At 34.8% G+C, this 12,478-nt stretch overlaps 1 protein-coding gene across 1 annotated transcript in view; it reads right to left on the reverse strand.

Moving 5' to 3' along the window:
* rps6ka5 (ribosomal protein S6 kinase, polypeptide 5) overlaps nt 1-7,969 on the reverse strand; it is a 49,902-nt gene extending 41,933 nt beyond the window's left edge. The window contains exons 1-3 of the mRNA XM_056476847.1: nt 7,702-7,969; nt 1,045-1,116; nt 737-955 (exon numbers count right to left, since the gene is read on the reverse strand). Of these exons, the coding sequence (XP_056332822.1) occupies nt 737-955; nt 1,045-1,116; nt 7,702-7,771 (361 nt within the window). The 5' untranslated portion in view covers nt 7,772-7,969. The remainder of the gene's footprint in view (nt 1-736; nt 956-1,044; nt 1,117-7,701) is intronic.
* Between the last annotated feature and the right edge of the window lie 4,509 nt (nt 7,970-12,478).

Genomic DNA, 12,478 nt, shown 5'->3' on the forward strand with positions numbered 1-12,478 from the left:
CACTTGCACTCTAAGCTATTTGCAACGAGACTGATAAAAGACAAAGCCCCACTTGATGGCCAAACACTCAATAAAGTCCAGATTGCAGGCTGATGAAGTACAGTTGAAGTCAGAAGTATTAGCCCCCCTGTTTATTTTTTTCCCCAATTTCTGTTTAACGGAGAGATCTTTTCAACACATTTCTAACAATAATAGTTTTAATAACTCATTTCTAATAACTGATTTATTTTATCTTTGCCATGATGACAGTAAACAATATTTGACTAGATATTTTTCAAGACACTTCTATACAGCTTAAAGTGACATTTAAAGGCTTAACTAGGTTAATTAGGTTAAATAGGCAGGTTTGGGTAATTAGGCAAGTTTTTGCATAACGATGGTTTGTTCTGTAGACTATCGAAAAAAATATAGCTTAAAGGGGCTAATAATTTTGACCTTAAAATGTTTTTAAAAAATTTAAAACTGCTTTTATGCTAACCGAAATAAAACTTTATTCAAAACTTAATTTTTTATTACAAATTAAGACTTTCGCCAGAAGAAAAAATATTATCAGACATACTGTGAAAATTTTCTTGCTCTGTTAAACATATTTGGGAAATATTTTTTTAAAAATAAATAAATTCAACGGGGGGCTAATAATTCTGACTTCAACTGTATATCTTAAAGCAGAAGACCTGTCTGCACAGCTTCCACTCTTCTCAATGCACAAGTAAAACCAAAGTAAAAACAAGCATACCTAAAATGAGATGCAGTTTGGTGTCGGTCTGGAAGGCATAATGGAGTGTGACCAGGAAAGGAGACTGTCTGATATGCTCGAGGACCTGTCTCTCTGTGCGCGTGTGTTCTGCCGTCTTGGCCTTCTGCACAATAGTTGCCTTTTTCAGCACCTTCATGGCATAGAGTTTGCCCGAATCATGGCCACTCACCTTGCGAACCAAGAACACCTTGCCGTAGGCTGCCCGGAGGAAAAGAACGATGTATTAGAGGAGAAGGAACAAAGATTGGAAGAGAACACAGGGTTCGCATACTTGAACTATCACTGACCTCCTGTTCCCAGCACTTTCAGCAGCTCAAAGTTCTCGATGCCCACACGCTCCACGTGACCCGTCAGATTGGCTGCAGAAAGATTTAAACACATCCATCTGGTCACAGAGCCAAGAAATAGCATACTTCACTTGGATATTATGCAAAAAAAAAAAAAAAAAAAAATTCAGGTAAAACTTTGGCTATTTGAACTTTTATTTTCCACTTTCTCACAACAGTGGAAAAAGAAAATGTGTGCAAAATGGCGAGGCCCTGGAGACGAGCCTGCAACTGTTTGTAAATACAGTATGTGGTTTATAAACAGATCCAGATGGAATCTGCAGACTCTGCACTTTAAAGAATTAAACATGGTACTAACTGAAGTGGCAGCTGAATTATGAAATATAGGCAATAATAATAATGACAACAATAACTCAGAACCGTTCAAATGTTTGATGTCATTACCATTTTTTAAAGAAAAATAATAGTTTTATTCATCAAACATTTATCAAGCCAATCAATAGTTACTTTAAGAAAACGATGATAAATTAACTAAAATTCATCCTTTTGTATAAGTATTTTTCTTCAAACAATCTTGAAAATGTAAACACCTTTTCCACTAGGGCTGGGCGATATTGCAAAAACTATCACGTTATCATCTTTCATACCATTTGATATTGATAGTTATTGAATATTTTTGAATATTTTTTAATCCATTTAGGAATATTAGGATTTTTTTTATTTAACCACTTTATTTTAATTTACCAACAATACTAAGGCCAAAACATTTAAATAAAATACCCCATCTCATTATAATAAAATAAATATAAGTGCTAAAGAGACTCTTAAACTTGATAAATAAAATGTTACAAAGTGTGTGCATTGATAAAGGTAGATTAACATCTGTAAGGTGTCAATAATAATGATGATACAGTAAACCTCAAAACTGTAAACAAAACAAATTATGATAATCAAATCTGAGCTTTCAAGTAAAGGAACTAACCATCATTATTCAAATACATATTGCAACATTACAAATTGTGAAGCTGAATGATTACATTAGCCCTATGCTAAAAAATCTTTCAGATGGGTAGCAAGTGGCAGGGACACACAAGAAAAGACATCAAAAAGCCACTCTGGCGACATCCTTTTTGTATTTACAATCTCCTCACCGTTGCTTTACAGCACTCATTTTCATGTGTGTTGTTATTCTGACCTGAAGTGACAAGCACGAGCACGTTCTTTGTGTTTGTCTGAGGTATATAGTCACCCATTATTACTGAAATGTGTATATTCCATACAAAGTGTGAAGCAGATTGGCTAATTCTAGCGCTCGGGGCATTCGGAAAAGTTCTGGTGTTTTTTAACTAAGTGTACCTGGAAAATGCGCACCATTTGCGCTTCCTGCACATCTCGTGCGCACCTCCATTAAAAATGACAAACTGACACTGCTTCTAAAGCACGTACTCAGCAGCCACGTTTTAATAAAACAGTATCGCTTCATATCGAAACTCCATGCCAAACTTGTTTTTATTATCGATATTGACAATGGTGTTCGGTCAATAAATACCAATATCAATTTTATCGCCAAGCCCTATTTTCCACAAACATTTTTAAAACATTTTGTTCAGCAGTTCACTTCCAGATTCTGCCATCATTTACTCTCCATCCACTTGTTGCAAATAAGTTGAGTTTCTTTCATCTGTTGAACACAGAAGAAGATCTTTCAACAAATAGGGCTGTGCAATTTGACGATATATATTGTCCTGACAAAATAAAAAGTCTATAATTTCATATTATGCTCTATCAATTATTTAGTGGCGCAAAATACATTACAAAATACATGCAATAATACTTTTTAAAAATCATTTGGTTGAGTATTGCATGAGCAATATTGGACAATATTACATTCACGGCAGAGACGCAAATAACAAAGTTTCACGCTTGTAAGTACAATGTTTACATTTTGCATTCATCATAAACTATTAATTAATTGAATATCAAAGATGACCAAACATCCTGGAAGTGAACTTCTCTTTTAAAATCACTATGACAACATGCCTTTTTAAAGAGTCCTTTTCCAACATTTAGTGCAGTGTTTCTCAACCACGTTCCTGGAGGACCACCAGCTCTGCACATTTACCATGTCTCCTTAACCAAACACACCTGATTCAGATCATCAGCTCATTAGTAGAGACTGAAAGAGCTGTAATGGGTGTGACAAACAAAGGAGACCTCCAAAACATGCATTGCTGATGGTCCTCCAGAAATGTGGTTGAGAAACACACAGAAATGTTCATTTAAAAATGACTTAAAAGATTACCTATTATTACATTTATTATTATAAGATTTAGGTTTTAACTATAAAAAAGCTGAACATTTGAATGGCTCTGTAATTAAAGGCATTTAAATGTGCAGAAATCTGAGTTAGGCAGGCACAAATTCTGTGTGGGCCAACTCATAAATAAGGAAGAGCCAGATGATTCAGGGAAAACAAAACAGCCTTCATGAATGAGACATGCAAGAGCGCAAGCATGTGCGTGGTGTATGTTTACACGCTAGCGTGCAGGCTGAAGAGAGGTCACTTGTTTTATGCATTGAGAGCCCGGCAAAGTCAACATATTCCTGCTGCTACCCTCACAAACAGCAGCATAGCATCTCGCTCCGACTTTGACTTGTTCTCTGACAGATTATCTGATTTTTGAAGAGGAAAAAAAGCATATTCTTTAACCACATCCTCTGACTGGATATCAAACAGCATGTTTGAAGTGTGTGTAAGCATGAAGGAAACAGATTTCAGTCCACTAGAGATGTCTGTGGGACATTCTACATTTATTAATATGCTTCCAGACACTGATTAATCCCTGTTTAGGATCCAAATGGCACAAACAGAGAGAATCTGTGTTTTCTTACATGCACCTTTTCAGGTGAACTCCATCTAGTCCTAATGTTACTTTGTTAATCATAACAAGCCAACAACAATTAAGTGTCTGTAACCATTAACCTGCACTAAATATCCAAAAGTAGTTTAATATCTGGATTTGGATAGTGTGTCATATACAAACGACATCGGTTTCTTCATTCATTTTCTTTTCTGCTTAGTCCCTATATTAATCTGGGGTTGCCACAGTGGAATGAACCACCAACTTATCCTGCATTTGTTTTATGCAGCGGATGCCCTTCCAGCTGCAACCTATTACTGGGAAACATCCATACACGCTCATTCACACATACACTATATGGACAATTTAGCTTACCCAATTCACCTATACAGCATGTCTTTGGACTTGTTGGGGGAAACCGGAGCACCTGGAGGAAACCCACGCCAACACGGGGAGAACATGCAAACTCCACACAGAAATGCCAATTGACCCAGCCAAGGCTTGAACCAGTGACCTTCTTGCTGTGAGGTGATCGTGCTACCCACTGCGCCACCGGGCGACCGACATGGGTTTCTTAATAATTGAAACCAGTGGAGAACAGCGAAGCCAATTGCAAAAGGATATTAAGGATGTGTTCACACTTGTCCAGTCCATAAATAAAGGGACAGCCTACATTTTCTCTTAGCAATCAAACTGTCTTTTGTAAATAGAACCAAGCTGCAAAAACAACCAAAATAAATGAATTCAATAACATAAACAACTTTTATGACATCTATTTTAAGACAAAACTGAATTTCTAAACCAATGCTGTGTGCTGAACTGAATGAGCTGAATAGTGTTTTTCAGCTGGGAATTCGTGAAGAGCTTATAAAATGCATAGAGGAGTAAAAACAGCACCAGAAACTCCCATCACACACACAAAAAATGAAGCTCTGCTGCAAGAAAATGCATTTCAGAAGTGTACTATTATGTATGCATCCCAGCAGGTACACAACATCATAAGATGTTAATATTAGATTAGATATTAGATTTAGGTTATGACGTCAGATGACCAAAATTCAATATCCAGCCAGCGTCTAAGGACAACGTTATTTTGACGTCCAATAACGACATCAAATGATGTTAATATTTGGTTGATTTTAGCTTGTGTTGGAAAGTGACCAAAATCCAAGTTCTGATAGATGTTGTGGTGGTAATGTCCACACAACGTCAAGGTGTAACCTGATTAGACGTTAGGTTGATTTTAGGTTGACTTTAGGTTGGACATTGGACATTGACATCGGCCTGACGTTGAGTTCTGACGTCAACCCAATTTTTATTTCCAAACAAAATCCAACGTCCCCACGACTTTGGGGTACGTTGGGGTACAATGTCAATATGACGTCCTGTGTCTGCAGGGATAACATTATGACTATGACAAACAAAAAACATCAAGTAATGTTATGTTTGAGCATTCAGTCCTGTTTTTTCGGATCATGTGACATGTCCTGTCATGAGGACCATACTTTGTTAAAGACTTGAACTTGAAATAGCTGAGACTTTTATTTCAGTATCTTGTTGTACGTTCAACTAAAACCGAATATTAAGTAGGGGACGGGGCTTTCTTTCACCTCCAGCACGCCTTTGGACTGTGGGGTAAACTGGAGCACTCGGAGGGAACCCACATGAACACAGGGAGAACATGCAAACTCCACACAGAAATGCCAACTGACTCAGCCGGTGCTTGAACCGGCGATCTTCTTGCTGTGAGGCAACAGCGCTACCCACTGCGCCACCGTGCCACCCAATTTAGCTACCTACCCAATTTAAAAAGATAGTTTTAACTGTCAAAATGCAATTTAAACAAATATCTAAGTTTATATGTTTTATGTTCAGATTAATTAAGTATTAAAGAAAACTTCTGTAATCTGCTGATCTGCACAGTTACATTACAGATCATCACTCTTAACTGGTCATTTGTCTGACTGATACGTCACTTTACATGACACAGAAGACAAAACAAAGACTTAATTAAATGTTACGGAGAATTTCCTAGTATATCGTAGAAAATAGGGCCTTAAACTATTTTTTTTAAGAAATGTTGAGTAAAAGGAGATTTGTAACTTCAGAAAATGCTGAGTCAATAAACATAATAATAAAAATTATTATTACTATTTTAAAGGGACTAAGCAAAATGAATGAATGAATGAATGAATGAATGAATAAATAAATAAATAAATAAATAAATAAATGAATGAATGAATGAATGAATGAATGAATGAATGAATGAATGAATGAATGAATGAATGAATGAATGAATGAATGAATGAATGAATGAATGAATGAATTATTTGTAGAGCAATTCGATGCAAATGTCAACCTTGCCATGAAAAGAAATGTTTTCGCCAAAACAGCGAAATCATTTCTGCATCTTTTTGTGTAGGCTTGTATTTTACAGTACTTTAGAAATACTCAAAATTGTCTCTCTAAATGTATTCAAACAATTATATTTGATTTACAAAAGTGACAATTTCACATCTGTCACATCCATAACAAAGAAGTGTCACATAAATAACAAAGCTTTTTCCTTATAAATGCAAAACGTAAAATATAATAAAATCAATCATTTTTCTTCTATAGTGAACCGACTCTTATCCTTTTGATTACTATTATTTCTTTTGGGTTGTGTAGTTTAATTCACAGAATTTCTACAAAGTATGTTGTATACCGTAAACTCGATAACTTTTTTCGTCACATCCATAACGAATATTTATTTTTCTCATTTAAAATATCAAAAATGTCAACAGTTACTCCCATAACTCTGTGGTTAGTTTTTTCAAAAATATAAACAGATGTTTCAATATAATGTTAACTTGCTGTGTGAATTTATGTTTTGAGATTTTACTGCAAATGTCACATTCATAACGCTGAAATTGCTCATTATTTTAAATGTCACCATTTTAAGGAATTTTACCATTTCGGTGAGTGCAGTAACATGACTGTACTGAATATGCAGAACAGAAATAAGAAAAACTACATTTCAAAAAAAAATTTAAATTAGTTTATATACAATTAATGAATTCAATAAACTAAAAAAACATTACTTTTAATTGTTAGATACAGTCTGAATGTGAATTTAAAGAGGACATTATTTTGAAACAAGTCTCTAATGCTTATTTATTTTTTATGTTATGTCATCTTTTAACAAACAGTTGAGTTATAGTTTCCTCTAAACAGTCAAGTCAAGAAATATCTGCACCACTTTGGAGGAATGTGCCTACTTGGCATTTGTGCTAAGTTTACTAAAACAAGCAAGCGAGGACACACACAAGGTAACTTCATTTACTATACCAAGACATAATCAGGGCCCTGGAGATTAAATCAGCTCCAGTAATTGGGTTTCATTGGACTCAAGGCCATGTCATGACTGAGCAACTAATGCAACCACTGACACGTAATAATAACTACAGTTAATAATAAACATACAACATTATCCTTCAGTGTCAATCTGATTCCTTTCAAGTGTTTATCAGTTCAAACAAATGCAACTACCGTTATGAATATGAAATATGAAATAGCACGTGCAGAACATCCTCCAACCTCAAAGTACCCCATAATGACGCGTCATTTGTGATAAATAAATGTCACATATCAACATACGGTAATATCAGCACTTACTCATGCTTTTACAGTAGCCGACCAGCTAACATTAAAGCTGTCACTTCCATCACATAACGAAAACACTATTAGTCTAAGACACAAATAAGCGTTGTTCAGTAAATAAAAGCGCAGGACCAGCTGTCCGGTATTCATTTACCGTTTCTGAGCTCGTGTTTGACGGTAAACAGGTCACCTTCCACCGATGAGCCCTCCATCGTAGACGGCATTACTTGCGTGAACGGAGCGCGCACTCTTTCCTCCGCGCGGGCACGACACTAACGCAAAACACCACAACAGATCACACCAGGATTACAGTAACGGAGCTGTTGCTATAAAGCAACCTTTGGGGGACAATGTAAATGACAATAACTGCATTCTCGTAGGAAGGGCAGTGGGCTGTAAATACTACAGCTGCACTAACACAGATACACACACGCCGAGCCCCGTATGACACGCCCACTTGGGCTGCTGGGAAAAATACTTCTGCTCTATTGGATCGTCCGACTGTCAATTACCGCCCATCAAACATACTGTTCTACTTTAACTGTTTCTTGCAACAATGTGGCAGATCACTAATAATTTAATATAATATAATATAATATAATATAATATAATATAATATAATATAATATAATATAATATAATATAATATAATATAATATAATATAATATAATATAATATAATATTATATTATATTATATTATATTATATTATTATAATTACATTATACTATTAAAATAAAAATATGTATATAGTAAAAGCTCTTACCAACAATTATTAATGCAAATTACTGTTACCAGTCGTTGGGCTTCTGTAAGGAATTGCTGGCCTTTTTGAAAGGTTGCTTATAGATTTTCTTCCAGAGGATTCAATAAAAGTGAGACTTGAGAATTAATATTCAGGTGTGACTGTTGAAAATGTAATTTTTTTTATTATTAAAATATTAATAAGAGATAAAAGACACATTTAAGTTATTGTATATATATATATATATATATATATATATATATATATATATATATATATATATATATATATATATATATATATATATATATATATATAATAAATGTCTATTGTATATATATTAAACTGTATATTAAATGTCAAATGCAAATTAATTATAAAGTATATATACACACAGAAAGTGTCTACTAGTTTTAATTACTGGGAAAATGTAAATATTAAATAATGTTCCATTGTCGTTCAGGATAAATGAAAATGTATTAACACTTTAACCATGTAAAGTTATTATAGGTAATTATTATTTTTAAATTATTAATTTTAATATTAATAAATCATTTATTACTTAATAAATTAATAAATTTATATTATTTATTATTATTATTATTATTATTAACTAAAAGGTAGCCAGCACGGTGGCAAAGTGGGTAGCACAATCGCCTCACAGCAAGAAGGTCGCTGGTTCAAGCCTCGGGTGGGTCAGTTGGCATTTCTGTGTGGAGTTTGCATGTTCTCCCAGTGTTCTTATGGGTTTCCTCTGGGTGCTCTGGTTTCCCTCACAAGTCCAAAGACATGCGGTACAGGTGAATTGGGAAATCTAAAATTGTCTGTAGTGTAAATGTGTGAATGAGAGTGTATGGGTGTTTTTCAGTGATAGGTTGCGGCTGGAAGGGCATCCGCTGCGTAAAACATGTGCTGGATAAGTTGACGGTTCATTCCGCTGTGGCGACCCCACACTGAAAACCTTAATAGGTTGACTGAACGAATTTAATTGAGTAAACTCGTTGTCTAAATTTAACTGAGTAACGGAGTCTCCTAAAACTTGCATATTTAAGTTTATTTCACTTGCCAGTTTGGTAAATTATACTTAAATTGTTCAGTTCAGTGTGTGTGCCTGTGTGTGTAATTATATACTATGAACAAATTTTTTAAAGTAAAATAAGTAGCCATTTATTCCCATAATAGTGAATAATTATACATGAAGCCTTGTTTTCTGATAAAAAAAAGACCTTATACATTAAACGATTCATTTTTTCAAAGGATTAATTGTGATTTTGAACTCATATTTTTAGGTGACAGGACCAAAATGCTCAATTTTAAGTAATGTTCAGTCAACTTTACTTGATTGTTTAAGTAAAGATAACATTAGGGTTTACAGTGCAGATTAATAAAGGGACTAAGCTGAAAATGAATGTGTCTGTGTGTATGTGTGTGTGTGTGCGTGTGTGCGTGTGTGCGTGCATGTGCGTGCATGTGCGTGTGTGTGTGTGTGAATGAGTGTGTATGGATGTTTCCCAGTACTGGGTTGCAGCTGGAAGGGCATCCACTGTGTAAAACATATGCTGGAATAGTTGTCAGTTCATTCCGCTGTGGCAACCACTGATAAATGAAGGGATTAAGCCGAAGGAAAATGAATGAATGAATGAATGAATTGATGGATGGATGCTACTTTTGTTGCACTGAATGACATTTAAAACGATAACTTCAGTAAATCTATGATTAGATTGAATCTAGTCAGAATGTTGCTCAAAAATAAAATCAAACTGAATAAATTAATTTAAACATTAAAAATAAACAATATTAATACATTAAAATATATTTTTCTTTTCTTGTCCTAATCTCTTTTGACCCATAGTGTGTATGTATTGCATTATAATGAGTGCACTTCATCTGACCTTTAATCGCTATTTCCCCTCGGTTGTATATTTAATCTGGCAGCTAAAAGTGTGCATTGTGTGCACATAATCCAGTGACTGCGAGGTTGGCTGGAGGCTCAGGCTGTACTGAGAGAAAAGAGCAGGTTTATACAGTATCTCCTCGGTCTGTGTCCTCATTTGGACAAGCAAAGGCTTGTTACCTGCACATTCTATAATAACGTCTTTCTAGAGCAATCCCGAGACACCCATAGTCCCAGTATTTATTGTAAACTGCCCACACAGCTACAGAGTTTACCATGTAAATACTCCTTAAACAAATTGATTTAGATGTTTACACGATGTAGGATACGATGTTGTAGGCAAACATGCACAAATATAGAGTAAGGAAGACACACCTGTGCATGCATTGCAAACAAGCAGGGCTTTTTAAATTCTTAATGTTTGTTCTTGATCTGTGTGTAAAGACTAAGAGACTTCATGTTTTCCAGTGAGACTGTAATTGTATTGTTTGGATCTTCATTAATTTTCTTTTCGGCTAAGTGCCTTTATTAATCAGGGGTCGCCACAGCGGAGTGAACCGCCAACTTATCTAGCATGTGTTTTACTCAGCAGATGCCCTTCCAGCTGCAACTCATCACTGGGAAACATCCATACACACTCATTTACACACATACATTTCGGACAATTTAGCTTACCCAATTCACATATACCATGTATACTGGACTTGTGGGGGAAACCGGAGCTCCCGGAGGAAACCCACGCCAACACAGGGAGAACATGCAAACTCCACACAGAAATGCCAACTGACCCAGCCGAGGCTCGAACAGCAGCGACCTTCTTGCTGTGAGGCGACAGCGATACCCACTGTGTAGCCTGTTTGGATCTAATTTGTTAATTTTGGTTTGCTCACAATACAGTACATAATTCAAATATATATATATATATATATATATATATATATATATATATATATATATATATATATATATATATATATATATATATATATATATATATATATATATATAATATATAAATCAAGTCATGACAGAATTAAGTCAAACTGTCACGTTTCATAGGTTGTTAGTTTCTGGTTTATCACTAAAATAACATTAACCTAAACAGACATTACAATTACTTAAGGGACTGTCAGGTTTCTAAAAGAAAGCTGCTAACAACTTGCTAAATACAGTTTGCTTTAGATTTTACATTAAATTAAAAATTCTATGTATCTTTTACTGATTGAAGAATATCTGTTAATAACCTGTCAGTTTTGAGATTATGGGCTTTTTGACATTTGTATCTAATATAAAAGAAACATTCAGAAGTGTGTATATTGTCATTTATCAGTTTATGTTTGTAGATATCAGATAAAGTTTATAGTTTAAAAGCTACTTTTGTTGTTGTTGTTGTTTTTCTCTCATGCACTGAGCTTAAAATGTCCACTTTAGCAGCACTAATATAGACCAAACTTTAGTTTTATGTAGTTGAAGTCAGAATTATTAGCCCCCCTTAGAATTTTTTTTTTCTTCTTTTTTAACTATTTCTCAAATGATGTTTAACAGAGGAAGGAAATTTTCACAGTATCTCTGATAATATTTTTTCTTCTGGAGAAAGTCTTATTTGTTTTATTTGGCTAGAATGAAAGCATTTTTAATTTTTTATTAACCATTTTAAGGTCAAAATTATTAGCCCTTTTAAGCTATATTTTTTCGATAGTCTGCAGAACAAAACTATTGTTGTACCTATAGTCAACGTTTTTGAACTTCTATTTCTGAGAGTGTATGGGGTGATAAAAGAGATACCTAAATCCCCTCTTTTAAAAAAAAACTTAATCCAATGTCCCTTCAATTTGTGTTGAAAATACATGCAAATTAATTAATTACCACATATTGCACAGAAGCGGTTGCCTCATAGCTAGAAGGTTGCTGATTCGAGTCCCAGTTAGACCAGGAGGCTTTTCTGTGTGGAGTTTGCATGTTCTCCGCATGTTTGTGTGGATTTCCTCCAGGTGCTATGGTTTCCTCCACAGTGCAAAGACATGCGCTTAATGCGTGAATTGGATAAACTTGTCTGTAATGATAGAATAAGAGAGTGTGTGCATGTTTCCCAGCACTGAGGGTTGTACTCTCAGTTGGGTTGCAGCTGGACGGGCACATGTAAAACTATTGCCAGAGTAATTGGTGCTTCATTGCGCTGTGGGAACCCCTGATAAGCAGTGAACTTGAACCCAAATTAGTGAGTGAATTTGCAATTCATAATGTAATCTATCGACTGGGTAATAGTAACAACTTGTGGTCTATTTTACCCAA

The sequence above is a fragment of the Danio aesculapii genome, chromosome 17, assembly GCF_903798145.1.
Source record: "Danio aesculapii chromosome 17, fDanAes4.1, whole genome shotgun sequence".
Taxonomy (NCBI): Eukaryota; Metazoa; Chordata; class Actinopteri; order Cypriniformes; family Danionidae; genus Danio; species Danio aesculapii.